The sequence below is a fragment of the Rutidosis leptorrhynchoides genome, chromosome 2, assembly GCF_046630445.1.
Source record: "Rutidosis leptorrhynchoides isolate AG116_Rl617_1_P2 chromosome 2, CSIRO_AGI_Rlap_v1, whole genome shotgun sequence".
NCBI classification, from domain to species: domain Eukaryota; kingdom Viridiplantae; phylum Streptophyta; class Magnoliopsida; order Asterales; family Asteraceae; genus Rutidosis; species Rutidosis leptorrhynchoides.
The window spans coordinates 688625898-688650252 of NC_092334.1; the positions used below are offsets into that span (position 1 = coordinate 688625898).

Consider the following 24355-nt stretch of genomic DNA (forward strand, 5'->3'; position numbering starts at 1 on the left):
GACTCAACATCTCAAATCTTTTATGATTTCAATCGCAATAACCCTGTTACATAAAATGCAATAGAATATACTGCAACTTTGTTCATGTGAGTTTCACTTGCATCCCAATAAATTACCAGCTCAAATTATCCATATCGAGCTTTGGGAGACACGAGTAACACGACATTGTTACCTCGCCGAGCTTCGAATAGGCTTATGAAAAGAGCATATTGCTTATAAGCTATACATTTGAATTCATTTGGAGCCTATGAAATCTTGCACTAAATAAGCAACCGCGATTTAGCAAATAAGCTTATCCTAACAAAGAAGCTTATTATGCTCAAGTAAGCAAATAATACACTTCGAAAGTAAGCCTAGCCAAACACCCCCTAGTCTCTTCCCAGACTTTATAGATTATAATGGAAAAAATAATACTCCGTAATAAAAAAACAAAAAAATCAAATCCAAACAATTCCTTCATCGAAATGTTTGAATATTGGGAGTGCTAATGAATTTTTTAATTTAAGTGTGTAAAGTACAAATGAAGCTTTAGTGGCTTATCTATACCCTAAGCCAAGGTTGCAAACTTGCTATTCGGGGAGTAACCGGCAATTCGGAGATTAGTCGTACTCGGATTGTACTTTTTATACATTTAAATATTAATTTTCAGAATTATATGTGCAAATATGGAAGAAAATCATTAACTTTAACATATTGTAATTGTCTAAAATCGTTCATTTTGTTCAAAAACCTTTAAATTCTAATTTAAATTCATGTTAAGATATCGACTAATTTTGACTTTCACCGACTTCGATCAACAAATCCGATTTTGATCTATTAAATGACGTTGACTGATTAGTTGAAAACATTTTAGAAAATCGTAACGAACTGCTCTTAAAATGAGTAATCGGGTATTAGTAGGAGTAATCGGGGTTTTTTACAACAGTGCCCTAAGCTATAGCAATATTTTTACAAGCTGTGCGGAAAACAATGGATTTAACATCAACCTTCATAATTATAGGGTAAAAATGATCCACCAAGATTTTGGTAGCAAGTCCATCAATGGTTAGAAGCACAGATTGATCCAGAGTGTATTTGTGAGCTTTGTGGACCTGATAATCTGATTAAAGTCATATACGGTTCCATCTGGTATCGTGATTCCATCCCAAACCCGAACTTCCTTTGTTTCCAACTGCCTGTAACGGTTCCGTTAAGCCCTTCATGCTGCTTCCGAGTGCCTCTCCCTGCAAGATGTGGAAGAGGGTGAGCCATTCTACTACGATATTCAACCAGAGGTAGCAAAATAAGCAGGTTGACCCATAAAACATTTTCTCCAAAACTTCATTAAAACATGAATTTTTTAAATTAAATTGCCTTGTGTATTGTAAATAAATACATTAAAATTTAATGGCACAAAAGGATCCCCAAACTTGGGGCACTTTTGTTAAAGGTAGTACTTTTTAATTATATTTTTGAGAATGGGACTTTACTTGTTGCTCTGATTTTTTTTTTTTTTTTTTAACGGCGAAAAAATTGAATTGTATTAATTGGAAGATCTTCATTATTTTAATGAAGATGCAAAAACAAATTACGACGACGGAGACGAGCTCGGTCAAGAAAGACATTACAAATTGAAAGCTAACAATGCGAAAAACACAAAAGATAAGGATTGTGTTCCCAAACATAAGAATGACAACCATTGCAAAGCTTGAGAATTGTGGCCCTTAAGAAGATTTTTTAACTTGAAATTGCGAACCAAGACCGAGCGACACATGAATACCATTGAAAAGGAAGTCGTTGTGTGGCGACAATAGACTGCACCAATATTCTAATCGTAACATAAACCGAATAAGAGCCATCGATTAAAACAGACCAACTGACTTGAACAACATCCAAGTCGTTAACAGTAACATTGTTTAACAGGGACAAAAGCTCATTTAGCATTGTGGTATTGAAAAAAGAGAGAGGGTGGGTCAAATGCAAGTTCCACCAACAGAAGTGGTGTTGGAAGTGAACATATGAGTGAAAGTTTTTAACAGTAACAAAGGGAATGAGGCACGAAACATAAAGTGAGGGAAAATAACTTATAAGGGGCAATCATCATGCCAAAATAAAACGGGAATTGAACGGAAATTCCGTGAAGCTAGCCTCATGGCTTTGATTTATTGGTTGGAGTATTGTCGTCGGTCATGTTTTGCATCAAAACCCCAAAATTGGCCATCTCTTCTATAAAGGTGAGCTTTTTACCCCCAAATCGATTTTTGTTCTTCACAGATTTACCATCACCAACGACGTGATTGATTTCACTCGAAGTATCAAAAACACCCGATAGGTTTGGAATATGATCGACCCAATCGTTACTTGTTGCTCTGATGCTTCAAACGGTAAATAATGGCCATTTTGATGTTACAGAAACATTAAATGTAATCCCAAGATGGACTAGTTTGCGAGTTACTTGCAAAGGGTAAAAAATCTTAAACGCCTTAAATTAGTAGTTTGGACCCGCTAGACATATTCCCATTTATTTATATAACACAAATAATACTGTATACCCATTTTGTACATAACTTTTAATCTGATATTTGGACCCACCCAACCCAGCTAATTTTTGTGCCCACACCAAAGTTCACCCATTTTGACCTCCACTCCTACCCATTTCGTAACCTCATAATCGAGAACAACTATTTTGTGTTTACCTCCTTCCAGCCCATGTTTTTCAGCAATCTTCTAGCATAACTACCAACTCCAAACGACATTTCCAAAGCTTCAGCTGCAGCTTCTTCTGTATTACTAGCAGAAACTGGAGATAAAGATGATGCAGAGTCAACACCATCTGTTGACTTCTTTTGACCAGGACCAACACCAAAACCACCATGCAACGTCCTTCTCTCAGCCGCTCTGTCTCTATAGATATTGCCCTTATTCTGAAACCACAATGTCACCATACATAATCCATAAATAATACTAACAAGATACACGAGAACCCTTTAAAAAGTAAGTATGACCCGAGTCAGCCCGCTTACTCATAAAGGGTCAATTTAGATGCAACAAACAATTGTTTAAAAAAATAACTTATGTCACTGCCACTTTTGTAAACTAACCTTCTCACTTGAAGAGTGTTCCTCTGCTGATTTCGAGAGTTCGTTTAATGATTCAATTTCTTCAACATGGGCTCCTTTTCTTTTAGATTCAATATGAAAGCCGGTTGCTTTCTCGATTGAAAGTTTCGGGAACCCCCAATCTTTTGTCGGATTTGAAGAATCATAAGACAATACCGAAGCTAAATACGCAATTTTTGGACTCCTCAACTTATACACCTTGCCCGATCTAACTCGTACAAGATCAAGATACACTTCACAAATTGGAGCGGTTTTGAGTACACGACCACTTGCAGGCATCGAGGGGTGGAGTTTAGTAGTACGTTTCACTAATCTTCCTACTAATCTGCATATTTTTCTTTTTCTTCTTTTGGTTTCATTTATCATGGCCCAATCCCACAAGTCCACAACCGGGTAATCGGGTACACACACTTTATCTAAATGAACAGTTTGTCCGTATTGTGCACGCCACATTTCTTCTTCCGCAAAAGCATCTATGAATAACAGAAAAGACAAAAAATTTGGACGATTAATGATAAGTTAACAGAATAGTGTTGTATGATTGCAATCATGATATTTACCAGATGTTATGGGATGCAAAAGCTAATGAAATAAATATTAGTAGTAAGGTAAAGGGTCAAAGTGGGTAACTTTTGGTACATGTCGAGTTGGATAGGCCCAAAACAAGTTTATCTAAATTCAAATAAAAATTAAAGTAGTATGCCAAATATGATCAAAATATATTTTATCAATAAGTTCTTATTTTCTTCTAATATAGTGATTTAGTAGTTTTTATGCATTGATACTAAGATTTGGGTAACGTCCACCCTGTTAAACATGTTTCCTTTAAGCTAAATTTTTATATTACCGATTTGACCCATTAGAGTTGAAAATATCCCATACGGAACCAACAGGTGAATGGGTCAAAATTGCCACCTCTACTGGCATTAGCTTTTACATTGACAACTACAAGAAAAGATCAAAATTAAGAGAAACAAAAGTTTAACAAAACATATGAACCTTCATCAGAAGCAACGCCACATCCATCAACGGCTTCATGAGACTCATCTGGGACCCATTCTCCCTCTTCCAGTTCATCAGCATTATCATTGTCTACCACTGGATAAAACTACACTTGTTTATCATCTTGGTCAAACAATATAAACGTCTCTACAAAAGTCAACAAAGAGAAATTTGACAAACCATCGGTAGAAATATTTAAACTAAGGTCATCGTTAAGTGCCCTTGCACCGGAAGCACCATCTGTTGTTTGGTTGGAATAACCCGACAGATAAAGCTCAATAAGGGTGTCCTCTAGCCTGGAAAAAATAAAACGCAAACATTTATAGAATTTTAAAGTGCAACAACATAACCCAAATGAAGTTTAAATAAAATAATGACTGATCGATAGAAGTACCATTCAGAAGGCGGAGGCATATTTTCACACAGGGCTTCAGTTGGGCATTCTGTATCAACTGCGAAAAAAGACCTTACAGTCACTATACATTTATAATTCATTTTAGGATAAACCTCTTATATTAACAGCAATGTAAAACAGATATAAAGTTTAACATATGTCTTATAGTAGATATGAAAATCACCTATCGGTTCAATAGGAGTAACATCCCCTGCTACACAGCCTTCGATTTCACCATCTTCAAAGTTAACATCATTGGCATCCTTATCACAAGGTGCATGCTTGAAACACTCATCATAAACAGAAACCAAGCCCTCATTAGCATTCGATTCCTCAGCCTAAAGCATTATAGTAACTTAAACATGGTTACCAAAAGTCAAAATCGACTAAAAGTTACAGAGGACGAAGAAGAAAATCGAACTCACTTGGTCCGTTTCCCATAGCACGTAATTCCCATTTTCAAATTTATAATAATGACCATCTTTACTGCTATAATACCAACCCGCACACGAGTCATGATAAAATCCACTACTGCAAGAAACAAAAGGTTTAACATCAACATTTTAAACATTTTACAAATCATTTTGAAACTTTTAATCCATCTATATTTTAGTTCATGATGCATATTGCAGCTTTCTATATCTATATCTATATTCTATATACTAGACAATATATTACCTGCCTTATATACTAGACAAAATAAAATAAAAAAACTCAGATTTTATAAGCTATATTTACATACCAGTCAACATCCCTCAAACCTTGGTAAATATAATTAAATAAAATACAAAAGACATTAATTTTAAATACATATAAACGGTACTCAACATTTTTTTATCAATTACAAGTAGATAAGTTTCTTTAATCGCCAAAAAAAAAAAAAAATTTGTTTATAAAGAAGTAAAATAAATGAATCGATAATATATCAAGATGTTTATAAAGCTACTGAATTGAAAACCCTAACAAGAAATATAAATTATAAGGAATTAATTATGAACCTAGCATGGTAATACAGCTGTGATTGTTCATCCCATTGAAATGAATCTTCGTTTTCTTGAAATTTGTTTTCCTCGGTTCCCGCCATCTGTAAATCCACTTTTCTCCTCCGCCATCCGCCGTCGCAATCGGCCGAGTATTTGGGCGGTGGTTCGGTGATCAGTAGTTCTTTATGCTGTAAAATAAAACATGTACGGGTTTTTAAATACATATATCTAAAGGCCTGCTAATAACTAAGCCCACAATAGGCCCAGTTAAGATCAACATTTTATTTCACGTGATTCTATGAAGGGTCCTTCTATGAAAGCGTGCGTCTTGATGATTGATTAATGTAGATTTAGGGCATGTTTGGCTAAAAACTAGAATAATACCGGCCCGCGCAATGCGGCAGGGCCTTTCGAATTGCGTATTCATATTTAACGTACATGTATTTACATAATTAAAAACACGTTGCTACGGGTATGTTCGGAAACATGTGGTTTGCACATGTTGTTTTCTATTATTCAACTTTTTCACATTATAATAAGTTTAACGGTCAAAAACTTCGAACCAATTAGCTCGCCACATTATCATCACCTTCACAGACGGTCTATTTCATGCTTAACTATTGCCCCAAGCTCGTCAAAAGTAACGCCCGGTTAGGGGCATCAAAATTATCATGTCACTCATTTTTTTATTTTGACACCTCGTTAGGGGTCGTCTTACATGAAATATAAACATTAACAAGTCACCTCATTAACTACAATAATTAATATTTATGTACACATCTTGAAGAATCTAATAAACCGAATGTGGAATTCGACCGTTATTTTTGGATGACATATGTATTAATATTCTTATTCTTAAAAAATATAATTGGCAGACGGATTGTTGTTGTATAAAACTGAAATCACATAACGTTTTCTTTTGTTCCACGTTACAAAGTTTTTTGGCAAATATATATATATATATATATATATATATATATATATATATATATATATATATATATATATATATATATATATATATATAGTAGGATCAAGAGGGAAGTAACCATTCGGGGGGAAGCAAAAACTTTTTTTTCGTTTTTTGAAAAAACTTTGTTCACGAACATTATAAATGAGATGAAAATATGAACATTTAGTAGAGACACTTTGTAATAAATGTTTTTATTTTGGCGGGAAAACGCTCGAAGAAGTAATATATAACAATTATCGTGTTTTTCGAGCGTATTTTGAGGTTTTAGATATTGGGGTTTAGATATTAGGGTTTAGATATTAGGGTTTAGAAATTTAGGGTTAAGGGTTTAGATTTAGGGTTTAGATTTAGAATTTAGATTGAGTTTTTAACACGAACGGTTTAGAGTTTAGGGTTTTGGGTTTGGTGTTTTGGGTTTATGGAATAAACCCAAAACACCAAACCCTAAACCCTAAACCCTAAACTCTAAATCGGACTAAATTTTACTTCACAAAACATGAAGAAAAAAAACGTTCATATTCTTCACGAACAATATTATCTTGAATGTTATTTTTGTCGATCGTTTTCCCGCCTAAATAATAACATTCATCACGAAGTGTCTCTTCTAAATGTTCATATTTTCGTGTGATCTTGATGCCGGAAAAAAAAAAATTCAAAGAAAACGAAAAAAAAAAATTTGCTTCCCTCGCTTCCCCCCGATTGGTTACTTCCCCATTGATCATGCTCATATATGTAGTGACCCGAACTTTTCCATGTTTATATATATTAATTGAGATTGATATTTACATGATTAAATGTTTCCAACATGTTAAGCAATCAAACTTGTTAAGACTTGATTAATTGAAATAGGTTTCATATAGACAATTGACCACCCAAGTTGACCGGTGATTCACGAACGTTAAAACTTGTAAAAACTATATGATGACATATATATGGTTATATATATAGTTAACATGATATTATGATAAGTAAATATATCATTAAGTATATTAACAATGAACTACATATGTAAAAACAAAACTACTAACTTAATGATTTTGAAACGATACATATATGTAACGATTATCGTTGTAACGACATTTAATGTATATATATCATATTAAGAGATATTCGTACATCATAATATCATGATAATATAATAATTTAAAATCTCTTTTGATATTATAAACATTGGGTTAACAACATTTAACAAGATCGTTAACCTAAAGGTTTCAAAACAACATTTACATGTAACGACTAACGATGACTTAACGACTCAGTTAAAATGTATATACATGTAGTGTTTTAATATGTATTTATAAACTTTTGAAAGACTTCAATACACTTATCAAAATACTTCTACTTAACAAAAATGCTTACAATTACATCCTCGTTCAGTTTCATCAACAATTCTACTCGTATGCACCCGTATTCGTACTCGTACAATACACAGCTTTTAGATGTAGGTACTATTGGTATATTGTAATGACCCGGACTTTTTCGATCAATCTATACTTATAAGATTAATATTTACATAAATTAAACCTTACCAACATGATAAGCAATCTAAATTGTTGAGATTTATGTTTTTGAAAAGAGTTTTACACAACGTTTGACCGTCCAATTTGACCGATGATATCACGAACTATATAACATACGATAATTATACGTTTATGTATATATATGTATTTATATATATTTAACATGATCTAAGGATGTTTAACATATCATTGGGTACTAATAACAATGAGTTATAAGTATATTTTGAAACTACTAACTTAAGTTTTCAAAACGATAACTATACGTAACGTTCTTCGACATAAATACTTATTACCTATAATACTTATACATGCATCGTATAGATATGTATTTTATCACTTTTAAAGGGCTTACATACATAAAACAATATAAGTATATTTACAAAAGATAGCTATATTTGAATCCTCGTTCCGTTTTCTCAAAGATTTCTACACGTATATCTAGGGTATATGTACCCGTATCATACGCAGCTTCTAGATGTATTTACTATTGGTATATACCAATAAAAATCTGCTCCTTAGCAGCCTTAAATAATTAAGAAACATGTGGAACCAACCATTTGTCAAGTAGCATGAATTATTTAGTAAGAAAACAAAGTTAGGTATCTTTTTTTTCCTTTATAACCTAAAAACGTTTTTATGCATGCACACCATTTCTTCACCCCATTTTCTCACACTTACACTCCCATTTCTCTCTCAAAATACTCTTAACTTCATACTTGATCATCTCCAAGCATTTTCCCCATCATTTAGCTTCAAAAACAACCCTTAATCATCATAAGAAAAACCATACAAGAACACTTCAAGAATCCTTTCAAGAACACAAGTTTACTTCCAATCTTTCATCCAATTCCATCACTCTTTTGGTTCTAGGTTCTTACTCCTCTTTTACAGTAATCTTGTCCAAGTAACTTGAGGTAGTAACTTTGTTCATAACCTTATTCGATTCATATATATATAGCTATCTTATTTTATGGTATAAAATTTTAACAACAAGAACATAGTTTGAATGTTTTCAAACTTGTTTGCAAACTAAATAGATCCTTCTAACTTAACTTTTAAAATACTTCAAGACCTGTAATATAACTTAAATATATGCTAATTTAACAAGGTATAACTTGGTTTTTCAAAGAACACCTTAAAACTGAATCTACGGTGTCGGAGTGTAACCGGGGGCTGTTTTGGGTTGGATAATTAAAAACTATTTTGAACTTTGAATTGGAGGCTTATTTTCTGGAAAATTGATATTTACTATGAATATGTTAACACATAAAAATTTCATGATTTAACTCAAAGTATAAGTATTTTTAGAAAAATAATCATTTAAGGTTGTTTACATGATGGAAAATGATCAACTCCATAAGTTTCACTAAAGTTTGACCTATGACCTGTGATTTCGAATACAAACTAAGGTATTTACAGTTCATAGTCTTAAAGAGGGACTCGATCCAAGGAAGTGGCAAGTTGAATCAACGAAAACGGAGTTGTAACGAAGAAACTATGACCAAAACGAGATCGGATATCTAAGACTAGTTTAGCTACGAAAATAATTGGAGAAAATTAAATAAATCACATCTTTTTAAAATAACATGATGTTTTATATATATGTACTCATAATTTAATTTTATATGGTTCAGGATCACCCGTAAACAATACGAGAAGATTAATCATAAGATCCCATGATTGTACGCAACACGTCATTTGACAACACCGGTACTTTATGTACGCAACACGTCATTTGACAACACCGGTACCGTGGGTCAAGATTAATCTCGACCAATACATATACGATGGGGGTTTTTATTTATTTCATTGGGGGTTTATTAAACACCTAAAAATGAACCATTAAAATTGAATTACTAACATCGGACTGCTAACTACGGACTAAGAAATTATTAAAACTATTAAAAGTATAAAAAGTATATATATGTGACGATTGTTTAAAATAGAAATATATTGATAAACTATATATGGATAGGTTCGTGATATCAATCGGAGACCAAGTCGAAATTACATATCTTCAAGACAAAAGTGAGTATATAGTCCCACTTTTAAACTCTAAGTATTTCGGGATGAGAATACATGTATTTTATGTTTTACGTTATGGACACAAGTAACTGAAAAATATATTCTACGTTGAGTTGTACCACTGGCATACTTCCCTGTAGCTTGGTAACTGTTATTTACAGCGGTATTGTAAACGCGAATCCTGTTGATAGATCTATCGGGCCTGACAACCCCAACCGGACTGGACGACCAGTATTCAACGGTTGCACAGTACTTCGTTTTGTGACTACACTTGGTACGGTGTAGTAAGATTTCATAATAAAGGGAATATGCGACGTGATTAAATGTTAAGTATGGTTACCAAGTGCTCAACCACTTAGAATATTTTTATTAAAATGTTTATATATGAAATCTTGTGGTCTATATTTATATCGCTGCCGGCATTAAACCTATATCTCACCAACTTTATGTTGACGTTTTAAACATGTCTATTCTCAGGTGATAATTAGAAGCTTCCGCTACAACATGTTGAATTTAAACAAGATCTTGAGTATGCATATTTGTGTCAAAAATAAAACTGCATATCGGAGGATTTGTAATGTAAAATATGCTAGAAATCGTATTGTTATCATCACATGTAAAGTTTGTAAGTCTAAGATTATCGCTAAACGATAATCATCTTTATTTTGTCTAAAGCTTGTATCAAAATAAGAATTATGGTTTGTAATGTAAAATATATGCAGTTGTTCTTTTAAAAATGTCGCATATAGAGGTCAATACCTCGCAATGAAATCATACGTTATCTAACACGTTCTTATGGTTAAGGACGGGTTATGACATGTGGTATCAGAGCGGTGGTCTTAGCGAACCAGGTTTGCATTAGTGTGTCTAACCGATAAGTCGTTAGGATACATTAGTAAGTCTGGACTTTGACCGGGTCTGATTTAAAAACCATTGCTTATCATTGTTGGTTAAAATTTATATGTAAATATTATGTAGTACTAATGGGTTAGTTGTTGTGTGATAGATGTCGGGCTCAAAACTTGTCATCACATTCAGCGACTCCGAACCAGAATCTTCAGATGGTGTTCCAGTCATTAACCTATCCGATGACGAAAATAATATCTTTGGAGAAGACTCACAAATTCCGGATGAACCGACTATAGAGAACCCGGAAAGTGAACCCGAGGAGGAAAGTGAACCCGAGGAGGAAAGTGAACCCGAGGAAGAAATACAGGAAATTACAAAAGACGAGTTCGAACTAGGAAAGAAACGAAAGGCTAATGAATTAGAAAATTCAAATCCCGAGTTTAGTAAGGATGATGTGGCACCAACTCCACTAGACACTACCACCCCTATTCCCGCTATTCCTATTCGTTCTATCCCGGCATCCAGTTCTTCAGCCCCACAGCCAAAATATAGGCAGACAGCCAGGATAAGCGTTAAGCGATTCTTTGAACCTAAACGTCCTAGAAAATAGACCAAACGATGCGCTGCCGTATTAAACCATGGGATCATATAATGTTTTGTATAATATTATTAGTGTGGTTTGCTTAATGTTCGATGTAAGATAAGCATATGTAAAATAGTGAAGTGTGAAATGCAATAATTTTCCATGGTTAAGTATTACTTAGATGGTAGTAATTGATTCTGTACTAAGCTATTAAGTATGGACATTAACGGGTAGGTACTACCCTAGATATAATTATAAAACGCTAATAAGAAGAAAAGGCTTTTATAATAATACCTGGTTCATATTATTAATAAGCTATAATGTACTGTAAATATACACTACATCTATAATATTCCATGTGAATAATTATTTTCTTTTCATTCTTATAGAAGAATATGGCGCGTTTGAACCGAATGACGGAACAAGAAATCCAGGAACTCATCAATCAGCGAGTGAACGACAGAATGTTATGGGTCGAGGCTGCAAGAGGTGCTGCAGTTAACCCAAATCCTCGTGTGGGGTGCACTTACAAAACTTTTCAAGCTTGCAAGCCCTCATCATTCAGTGGAACAGAAGGACCGATCGGTTTAACCCGGTGGATAGAAAAGATGGAGACTGTGTTTAAAATAAGTGGTTGTGTTGAAAAGGACATGACCAAGTATGCATCGTGCACTTTACAAGATAGTGCACTCACGTGGTGGAAAAATTATGTGAAGGCTGTAGGAGGAGATGTAGCTTATGATACTCCTTGGGAAGAATTCAAAACAATGTTAATCAACGAGTATTGTCCAAGGAACGAGGTTAGGAAGTTGGAAGATGAATTACGAAGCCTGAAGGTTGTTGGTACTGAAATCACCAACTACAATCAGCGATTCATGGAATTAGTTTTGCTATGTCCTGAATTGGTTCCAACCGAAGAACGGAAGATTGAAATGTACAAAGATGGTTTGCCCAAAAAGGTCAAGGCAAACGTTACAGCATCGAAACCTAAGACAATTCATGAAGCTATAACCATGGTAAACGAGCTAATGGATCAGGTCATCATGGATAAGAAAGCATCCAATACTGATGTGAAGGTATCAGGTAACAAAAGAAAGTGGAATGGAAATTATGATCGAGGTAACCAACAACAATCTTTTAAGAAACAAGAAACCATGCAAGGTGCAGGTAGTGGTTCAAGCTTTGGTTACAAAGGACAAAATCCTTTATGCAACCGATGCCACAAACATCACTCTGGCTACTGTAATGTGGTATGCAACAAATGTAATCGAAAGGGTCATCTTGCTGAAGATTGTAGGGCTCTCGTTACAAATACAAATGGTACCAAGACTCCTGCCACCAATGCAAATAGAACTGCTTTGGCTACCATTACTTGTTATGGGTGTGGAAAACAAGGTCACTATAAGAGCCAGTGTCCGAATCCAGAGAAGAATAATGGATCTGCACGTGGAAGAGCATTTGTTATTAATGCTAGAGAGGCGTGTGAAGACCCGGAGCTTGTTACGGGTACGTTTACCATTAATAACTTATCCGCATCTATTATATTTGATACTGGTGCCGATAGAAGTTACGTGAGTAGAGGCTTTTACGCTAAATTGAATTGTTCATCATTACCTCTAGATGCTAAGTACATGATTGAGTTAGCTAATGGTAAACTAATTAAAGCCGATAAAATTTGCCGTGATTGTAAAATAAATTTAGCCGGAGAAACATTTAAAATTGACTTAATACCCGTAGAATTAGGAAGTTTTGATGTAATAGTCGGCATGGACTGGATGTCCAAAGTAGGAGCTGAAGTTGTGTGTGCCAAGAAGGCAATTCGCATTCCTTGTAAGGATAGAATGCCGGTGATGATTTATGGAGAGAAGGGTAACTCAAAGCTAAAACTCATTAGTTATTTGAAAGCTCAAAAGTGCTTGAAGAAAGGGTGCTATGCTATCTTAGCACATGTTAATAAAGTCGAAAAGAAAGAAAAAGAGAAGTGCATCAACGACGTGCCTGTGGCAAGAGATTTTCCTGAAGTTTTTCCGGAAGAGTTGCCGGGATTACCTCCATTTAGATCTGTAGAATTTCAAATAGATTTAGTACCAGGAGCCGCACCAGTGGCTCGTGCTCCATATAGACTTGCACCGTCCGAGTTAAAAGAACTTCGGAGTCAGTTAAAAGAATTACTGGATCATGGATTCATACGACCAAGTACTTCACCGTGGGGAGCTCCGATTCTATTTGTTAAAAAGAAAGATGGATCTTTTAGGATGTGTATAGATTATCGTGAATTAAATAAGTTAACTATCAAAAATCGGTATCCATTACCGAGAATTGACGACTTATTTGATCAACTCCAGGGATCATGTGTTTATTCGAAAATCGACCTAAGATCGGGCTATCATCAACTACGTGTCAAAGAAGAGGACATTCCGAAAACTGCTTTTCGGACACGTTATGGTCATTACGAATTTTTGGTCATGCCGTTTGGATTGACGAATGCGCCAGCTGTATTCATGGACCTCATGAATCGAGTTTGTAGTCCGTATTTAGATAAGTTTGTTATCATTTTCATTGATGACATTCTTATCTATTCCAAGAGTGAGCAAGAGCATGAGCAGCATTTAAGGTTGATATTAGAGTTGTTGAGAAAAGAACAGCTATACGCTAAATTTTCTAAGTGTGCTTTCTGGTTGAAAGAAGTGCAATTTCTTGGCCACGTTGTTAGTAGCAAAGGAATTCAGGTTGATCCAGCAAAAATTGAAGCCATTGAAAAATGGGAGACTCCTAAAACACCAATGCAGATACGCCAATTTTTGGGTTTAGCCGGTTATTATAGAAGGTTTATTCAAGATTTTTCCCGAATAGCTAAGCCGTTGACAGCATTAACGCAAAAAGGGAAGAAATACGAATGGACCTCGGAGCAGGAGAACGCATTTCAATTACTGAAGAAGAAGTTAACTACGGCGCCTATTTTATCGTTACCTGAAGGGAACGATGATTTTGAAATATATTGTGACGCTTCGCGACAAGGTTTTGGTTGTGTTCTTATGCAACGAAAGAAAGTTATTGCATACGCATCCCGACAATTAAAGATTCACGAGCGGAATTATACGACGCATGATCTAGAACTGGGAGCAGTCGTGTTTGCATTGAAGATATGGAGACACTACTTGTATGGGGTTAAATGCACTGTGTTTACTGATCATAAAAGCCTTCAACATATTTTCGATCAAAAACAGCTGAACATGAGGCAACGTAGGTGGGTTGAGTTAATAAATGACTATGATTGTGAAATTCGTTATCATCCCGGGAAAGCGAACGTGGTGGCCGACGCTCTAAGCAGAAAGGAACGAGAACCAATTCGAGTACGAACGATGAACATAAAAATTCGCATGAATCTCAACTCACAAATCAAAGAAGTTCAACGAGAAGCACTTACTAAAGAAAATATAGGAAATGAAATAATGAAGAAGTATGAGAAGCAACTCGTTATGCGGGAAGATGGAATTCGATATTTTGCAAATCGTATTTGGGTACCGAAGTTGGGTGGATTAAGGAAGTTGATATTGAACGAGGCACATAAGACAAGATATTCGATACATCCTGGAGTTGGAAAGATGTACCAAGATCTTAAGACGCATTATTGGTGGCCTAAGTTGAAGACAGACGTTGCAACATATGTTGGGGAATGTTTAACTTGTTCCAAAGTCAAAGCAGAACACCAGAAGCCGTCAGGGTTACTTCAACAACCAGAAATTCCAGAATGGAAATGGGACGGTATTACCATGGATTTCATCACGAAGTTACCAAAGACTGCCTGGGGATACGACACCATTTGGGTGATTGTTGATCGTCTCCCCAAGTCTGCACATTTCTTGCCTATAAAGGAAACAGATAGAATGGAGAAACTATTACGATTGTATATAAAGGAAATTGTTTCAAGGCATGGAATACCTATTTCCATTATATCTGATCGTGATAGTAGATTTACCTCAAAGTTCTGGCAATCACTACAGGAGGCCCTAGGAACTCGTTTGGATATGAGCACCGCATATCATCCGCAAACCGACGGGCAGAGTGAAAGAACAATTCAGACTCTTGAAGACATGCTCAGGGCATGTGTGATAGATTTTGGAAACGGATGGGATAAATATTTACCATTAGCAGAATTCTCGTATAATAATAGTTATCATGCGAGCATTAAAGCTGCGCCATTCGAAGCATTGTACGGAAGGAAGTGTAGATCTCCTATCTGTTGGAATGAAGTAGGAGATCGACAATTAACTGGTCCCGAGATCATACATGAAACTACTGAAAAGATAGTACAAATCAAGGAGAGATTGAAAACAGCCCGTAGTCGCCAAAAGAGCTACGCCGATGTCCGAAGGAAACCATTAGAGTTTCAGATCGGTGACATGGTTATGCTAAAGGTGTCACCTTGGAAAGGTGTAATACGTTTCGGTAAAAGAGGTAAACTGAACCCAAGATATGTAGGCCCGTTCAAGATCATCGAACGCATTGGACCGGTAGCTTATCGACTCGAGTTACCGCAACAACTCGCCGGAGTACATAATACATTTCACGTCTCGAACCTTAAGAAGTGTCTTGTAAAGGTAGACCTCACCATTCCTCTTGAAGAAATTCAAGTTGACGAGAAACTACAATTCATAGAAAAACCAATCGAGATCATGGATCGTGAAGTTAAACGGCTCAAGCAGAGCAACATACCGATCGTTAAAGTTCGTTGGAATGCACGAAGAGGTCCCGAGTTTACTTGGGAGCGAGAGGATCAAATGAAACAAAAATACCCGCATTTGTTTCCCGATGACGCAAAATAGGTACGATTTTAAAATTTCGGGACGAAATTTATTTAACGGGTAGGTACTGTAATGACCCGGACTTTTTCGATCAATTTATACTTATAAGATTAATATTTACATAAATTAAACCTTACCAACATGATAAGCAATCTAAATTGTTGAGATTTATGTTTTTGAAAAGAGTTTTACACAACGTTTGACCGTCCAATTTGACCGATGATATCACGAACTATATAACATACGATAATTATACGTTTATGTATATATATGTATTTATATATATTTAACATGATCTAAGGATGTTTAACATCTCATTGGGTACTAATAACAATGAGTTATAAGTATATTTTGAAACTACTAACTTAAGTTTTCAAAACGATAACTATACGTAACGCTCTTCGACATAAATACTTATAACCTATAATACTTATACATGCATCGTATAGATATGTATTTTATCACTTTTAAAGGGCTTACATACATAAAACAATATAAGTATATTTACAAAAGATAGCTATATTTGAATCCTCGTTCCGTTTTCTCAAAGATTTCTACACGTATATCTAGGGTATATGTACCCGTATCATACGCAGCTTCTAGATGTATTTACTATTGGTATATACCAATAAAAATCTGCTCCTTAGCAGCCTTAAATAATTAAGAAACATGTGGAACTAACCATTTGTCAAGTAGCATGAATTATTTAGCAAGAAAACAAAGTTAGGTATCTTTTTTTTCCTTTATAACCTAAAAACGTTTTTATGCATGCACACCATTTCTTCACCCCATTTTCTCATACTTACACTCCCATTTCTCTCTCAAAATACTCTTAACTTCATACTTGATCATCTCCAAGCATTTTCCCCATCATTTAGCTTCAAAAACAACCCTTAATCATCATAAGAAAAACCATACAAGAACACTTCAAGAATCCTTTCAAGAACACAAGTTTACTTCCAATCTTTCATCTAATTCCATCACTCTTTTGGTTCTAGGTTCTTACTCCTCTTTTACAGCAATCTTGTCCAAGTAACTTGAGGTAGTAACTTTGTTCATAACCTTATTCGATTCATATATATATAGCTATCTTATTTTATGGTATAAAATTTTAACAACAAGAACATAGTTTGAATGTTTTCAAACTTGTTTGCAAACTAAATAGATCCTTCTAACTTAACTTTTAAAATACTTCAAGACCTGTAATATAACTTAAATATATGCTAATTTAACAAGGTATAACTTGGTTTTTCAAAGAACACCTTAAAACTGAATCTACGGTGTCGGAGTGTAACCGGAGGCTGTTTTGGGTTGGATAATTAAAAACTATTTTGAGCTTTGAATTGGAGGCTTATTTTCTGGAAAATTGATATTTACTATGAATATGTTAACACATAAAAATTTCATGATTTAACTCAAAGTATAAGTATTTTTAGAAAAATAATCATTTAAGGTTGTTTACATGATGGAAAATGATCAACTCCATAAGTTTCACTAAAGTTTGACCTATGACCTGTGATTTCGAATACAAACTAAGGTATTTACAGTTCATAGTCTTAAAGAGGGACTCGATCCAAGGAAGTGGCAAGTTGAATCAACGAAAACGGAGTTGTAACGAAGAAACTATGACCAAAACGAGATCGGATATCTAAGACTAGTTTAGCTACGAAAATAATTGGAGAAAATTAAATAAATCACATCTTTTTAAAATAACATGATATTTTATATATATGTACTCATAATTTAATTTTATATGGTTCAGGATCACCCGTAAACAATACGAGAAGATTAATCATAAGATCCCATGATTGTACGCAACACGTCATTTGACAACACCGGTACTTTATGTACGCAACACGTCATTTGACAACACCGGTACCGTGGGTCAAGATTAATCTCGACCAATACATATACGATGGGGGTTTTTATTTATTTCATTGGGGGTTTATTAAACACCTAAAAATGAACCATTAAAATTGAATTACTAACATCGGACTGCTAACTACGGACTAAGAAATTATTAAAACTATTAAAAGTATAAAAAGTATATATATGTGACGATTGTTTAAAATAGAAATATATTGATAAACTATATATGGATAGGTTCGTGATATCAATCGGAGACCAAGTCGAAATTACATATCTTCAAGACAAAAGTGAGTATATAGTCCCACTTTTAAACTCTAAGTATTTCGGGATGAGAATACATGTATTTTATGTTTTACGTTATGGACACAAGTAACTGAAAAATATATTCTACGTTGAGTTGTACCACTGGCATACTTCCCTGTAGCTTGGTAATTGTTATTTACAGCGGTATTGTAAACGCGAATCCTGTTGATAGATCTATCGGGCCTGACAACCCCAACCGGACTGGACGACCAGTATTCAACGGTTGCACAGTACTTCGTTTTGTGACTACACTTGGTACGGTGTAGTAAGATTTCATAATAAAGGGAATATGCGACGTGATTAAATGTTAAGTATGGTTACCAAGTGCTCAACCACTTAGAATATTTTTATTAAAATGTTTATATATGAAATCTTGTGGTCTATATTTATATCGCTGCCGGCATTAAACCTATATCTCACCAACTTTATGTTGACGTTTTAAACATGTCTATTCTCAGGTGATAATTAGAAGCTTCCGCTGCAACATGTTGAATTTAAACAAGATCTTGAGTATGCATATTTGTGTCAAAAATAAAACTGCATATCGGAGGATTTGTAATGTAAAATATGCTAGAAATCGTATTGTTATCATCACATGTAAAGTTTGTAAGTCTAAGATTATCGCTAAACGATAATCATCTTTATTTTGTCTAAAGCTTGTATCAAAATAAGAATTATGGTTTGTAATGTAAAATATATGCAGTTGTTCTTTTAAAAATGTCGCATATAGAGGTCAATACCTCGCAATGAAATCATACGTTATCTAACACGTTCTTATGGTTAAGGACGGGTTATGACATATATACACTCCAATGATCAGCTCTTAGCAGCCCATGTGAGTCACCTAACACATGTGGGAACCATCATTTGGCAACTAGCATGAAATATCTCATAAAATTACAAAAATATGAGTAATCATTCATGACTTATTTACATGAAAATAAAATTACATATCCTTTATATCTAATCCATACACCAACGACCAAAAACACCTACAAACACTTTCATTCTTCAATTTTATTCATCTAATTGATCTCTCTCAAGTTCTATCTTCAAGTTCTAAGTGTTCTTCATAAATTCCAAAAGTTCTAGTTTCATAAAATCAAGAATACTTTCAAGTTTGCTAGCTCACTTTCAATCTTGTAAGGTGATCATCCAACCTCAAGAAATCTTTATTTCTTATAGTAGGTTATCATTCTAATACAAGGTAATAATCATATTCAAACTTTGGTTCAATTTCTATAACTATAACAATCTTATTTCAAGTGATGATCTTACTTGAACTTGTTTTCGTGTCATGATTCTGCTTCAAGAACTTCGAGCCATCCAAGGATCCGTTGAAGCTAGATCCAATTTTCACTTTTCCAGTAGGTTTATCCAAGGAAATTAAGGTAGTAATGATGTTCATAACATCATTCGATTCATACGTATAAAGCTATCTTATTCGAAGGTTTAAACTTGTAATCACTAGAACATAGTTTAGTTAATTCTAAACTTGTTCGCAAACAAAAGTTAATCCTTCTAACTTGACTTTTAAAATCAACTAAACACATGTTCTATATCTATATGATATGCTAACTTAATGATTTAAAACCTGGAAACACGAAAAACACCGTAAAACCGGATTTACGCCGTCGTAGTAACACCGCGGGCTGTTTTGGGTTAGTTAATTAAAAACTATGATAAACTTTGATTTAAAAGTTGTTATTCTGAGAAAATGATTTTTATTATGAACATGAAACTATATCCAAAAATTATGGTTAAACTCAAAGTGGAAGTATGTTTTCTAAAATGGTCATCTAGACGTCGTTCTTTCGACTGAAATGACTACCTTTACAAAAACGACTTGTAACTTATTTTTCTGACTATAAAACTATACTTTTCTGTTTAGATTCATAAAATAGAGTTCAATATGAAACCATATCAATTTGATTCACTCAAAACGGATTTAAAATGAAGAAGTTATGGGTAAAACAAGATTGGATAATTTTTCTCATTTTAGCTACGTGAAAATTGGTAACAAATCTATTCCAACCATAACTTAATCAACTTGTATTGTATATTATGTAATCTTGAGATACCATAGACACGTATACAATGTTTCGACCTATCATGTCGACACATCTATATATATTTCGGAACAACCATAGACACTCTATATGTGAATGTTGGAGTTAGCTATACAGGGTTGAGGTTGATTCCAAAATATATATAGTTTGAGTTGTGATCAATACTGAGATACGTATACACTGGGTCGTGGATTGATTCAAGATAATATTTATCGATTTATTTCTGTACATCTAACTGTGGACAACTAGTTGTAGGTTACTAACGAGGACCGCTGACTTAATAAACTTAAAACATCAAAATATATTAAAAGTGTTGTAAATATATTTTGAACATACTTTGATATATATGTATATATTGTTATAGGTTCGTGAATCAACCAGTGGCCAAGTCTTACTTCCCGACGAAGTAAAAATCTGTGAAAGTGAGTTATAGTCCCACTTTTAAAATCTAATATTTTTGGGATGAGAATACATGCAGGTTTTATAAATGATTTACAAAATAGACACAAGTACGTGAAACTACATTCTATGGTTGAATTATCGAAATCGAATATGCCCCTTTTTATTAAGTCTGGTAATCTAAGAATTAGGGAACAGACACCCTAATTGACGCGAATCCTAAAGATAGATCTATTGGGCCTAACAAACCCCATCCAAAGTACCGGATGCTTTAGTACTTCGAAATTTATATCATATCCGAAGGGTGTCCCGGAATGATGGGGATATTCTTATATATGCATCTTGTTAATGTCGGTTACCAGGTGTTCACCGTATGAATGATTTTTATCTCTATGTATGGGATGTGTATTGAAATATGAAATCTTGTGGTCTATTATTATGATTTGATATATATAGGTTAAACCTATAACTCACCAACATTTTTGTTGACGTTTTAAGCATGTTTATTCTCAGGTGATTATTAAGAGCTTCCGCTGTCGCATACTTAAATAAGGACGAGATTTGGAGTCCATGCTTGTATGATATTGTGTAAAAACTGCATTCAAGAAACTTATTTTGTTGTAACATATTTGTATTGTAAACCATTATGTAATGGTCGTGTATAGACAGGATATTTTAGATTATCATTATTTGATAATCTACGTAAAGCTTTTTAAACCTTTATTGATGAAATAAAGGTTATGGTTTGTTTTAAAATGAATGCAGTCTTTGAAAAACGTCTCATATAGAGGTCAAAACCTCGCAACGAAATCAATTAATATGGAACGTTTTTAATCAATAAGAACGGGACATTTCAGTTGGTATCAGAGCGTTGGTCTTAGAGAACCAGAATTTTGCATTAGTGTGTCTTATCGAGTTTGTTAGGATGCATTAGTGAGTCTGGACTTCGACCGTGTTTACTTGAAAAATGATTGCTTAACAAATTTTGTTGGAAACTATATATTTTTAACATTTGAATATTATGTGATATATTAATCTCTTAACTCGTTTGATATTATGTGATAGATGTCTACCTATTGAACAAGTCCCATTGACTCACCTAATAATAATGAAGAGTCAAATGTAAATTGGAATGATTCGTGGACTGATTCACAAGTTCCCGAAGAGGAACCGGAAGAAGAGTCGGAACCGGAAGAAGAATCGGAACCGGAAGAAGAATCGGAACCGGATGAAGAAATAGAACCGGTGGGGGAAATAATAAAACGGTTAAGTAAAAGAAAATCCTCAACCAACCGACCAAGGTTAATTATGGTCAATGGTGTTTCCGCCAAGGAAGAAAAATATTGGGAGGATTGCCAATTCTCCGATGAATCGGATTCCGACGAGAATTCCGATGATGTTATAGAAATTACCCCAACTGAATTTAAAAAGGCAAAAGAAAATAATAAGGGAAAGAGCATAAAAATAGAGAAATCTAATTCCAACCCCGATGAACTTTATATGTATCGTCAACCCCCGAAGTCCTTAAGTTGTAACAATGACCCGGGAACCTCTAAACCACCAGGTTTTTCTAAACCAATGTGGAAAACGACGGCTCGTATTAGGGGAACATCATATATCCCTAGAAACTTGGCAAAATGAACTAAAACCAAAGAAGAAGAAACAAGCGAGTCGGAATAAGATAGTTGTATTCGTGTGGTGTAATATATGTAATATAGTGTGCTTATGCTTTATGATATATGTAAAAATTGCTTGTATTAATAAGTATTTTTTTTATGAATCTAACTCTTGTCTATTTTACAGTATAAAAACACAAAATGGATAGACAACCCAATATTTTAAGAGACCTACCCGGAGACATGATTGATGAAATCTTGTCTAGAGTCGGTCAGAATTCTTCGGCACAACTATTTAAGGCGAGATCAGTTTGTAAGACATTCGAAGAACGTTCCAAGAATGCCTTGGTTTATAAGAGACTTTCGTTTGAAAGATGGGGGATATCACATTGGGAAACCCATAAGTTACGATGTGTTTACTTTGACGCATATATTGTGGGGAACCCAAATGCTATTTTACGCAACGGGTTAAGAAATTATTTTGACTCAATATATCCGAATATAGGACTTCATGATTTAGAAAAAGCGGCTAACATGCAACATAAAGAAGCATGCTATGCTTATGGGTTAGTAATGTTCGCTTCTCACCAAAGTGAGAAAAAGAACATCGGGCTACAGCTATTAAACAAAACGTTCCCACAAGTGACGGAGTCGGTAATTGGGGTAAGAAATGAGGTTTTTAGATTGTTACGGGACTGTTGGACATTACGTAACCCTCATCCCTTTGACGACGTTACAACACGCTGTCTTATCAACGGCCATAACGGTTATGTTCCACAAGACCAAGGATGGGAAGTAGTCCTAGTAAAACCAGAATGCATGACTTGTTTCTGGACGTATGAATTACGTGTATTTATTGCCTTTGCTGAACGACTTGTGTACTAGCTAGAATTATCTTCACAACTATCTTGTATCAAAGTTATTGTGTGCTATATTTCATGCTTTATGTAAAATAAGCGGTATTGTAAGTTTGTAAAATATTGTATAAAAGTTTGAACGCGAAATATTATTATAATCATTTTTTCATATAGAATTGTAGTAGTTGAATTGTATATTAGCTACTAAGTATGAACTTAACGGGTAGGTACTACCCGAATTTAAACTTATAAAACGCTAATATGAAGAAAAAGCTTTTATAAATGAGTTCATATTATGCTACGAAATACTATTAACTACTCTTAATATTCTGTATGATTAACTTGTTCCATTTGACTATTTTGAAGGAAATGGCACCGACTACTCGACACACCGTGAATATGAATGAAGAAGAATTCCGTACTTTTCTAGCTTCAAACATAGCCGCAGTACAGGCTGCGCTACATACCAACAATAACCTTGGATCTAGCAGTACAGGAAATCGTGTAGGATGCACCTACAAAGAATTCACTGCCTGCAAACCTTTGGAATTTGATGGAACCGAAGGACCGATCGGATTGAAACGGTGGACCGAGAAGGTCGAATCGGTGTTTGCCATAAGTAAGTGTACTGAAGAGGACAAAGTGAAGTATGCTACGCATACCTTCACAGGTTCTGCGTTAACATGGTGGAATACCTATCTAGAGCAAGTGGGACAAGACGATGCGTACGCACTACCGTGGTCAGCATTCAAGCACATGATGAACGAGAAGTACCGTCCCAGAACCGAGGTCAATAAGCTCAAGACAGAACTTAGAGGGTTACGAACCCAAGGATTTGATATTACCACGTACGAAAGACGATTCACAGAATTGTGCCTATTGTGTCCGGGAGCATTCGAAGATGAGGAAGAGAAGATCGACGCGTTTGTGAAAGGATTACCGGAAAGAATCCAAGAAGATATAAGTTCACACAAGCCCGCCTCCATACAACAGGCATGTAGAATGGCTCA

The 24355-nt window shown here is 34.6% G+C and overlaps 1 protein-coding gene across 2 annotated transcripts; it reads right to left on the reverse strand.

The window, feature by feature from the left end:
- Window positions 1–944: 944 nt before the first annotated feature.
- LOC139894049 (uncharacterized) lies at window positions 945–5648 on the reverse strand. 2 transcript variants are annotated; one of them, XM_071877249.1, is made up of 9 exons: window positions 5493–5648; window positions 4920–5025; window positions 4679–4775; window positions 4495–4552; window positions 4281–4396; window positions 4098–4196; window positions 3081–3571; window positions 2676–2903; window positions 945–1223 (listed from the first exon to the last, which is right to left on the reverse strand). In XM_071877249.1, the coding sequence occupies exons 1-9, from the start codon at window positions 5576–5578 to the stop codon at window positions 1110–1112; spliced, it is 1395 nt and encodes a 464-aa protein (XP_071733350.1). In that variant the 5' UTR covers window positions 5579–5648; the 3' UTR covers window positions 945–1109. The 2 variants fall into 2 exon arrangements, with proteins under 2 accessions (XP_071733350.1, XP_071733348.1); XM_071877247.1 differs by having other exon boundaries at window positions 4679–4832.
- Window positions 5649–24355: the final 18707 nt, after the last annotated feature.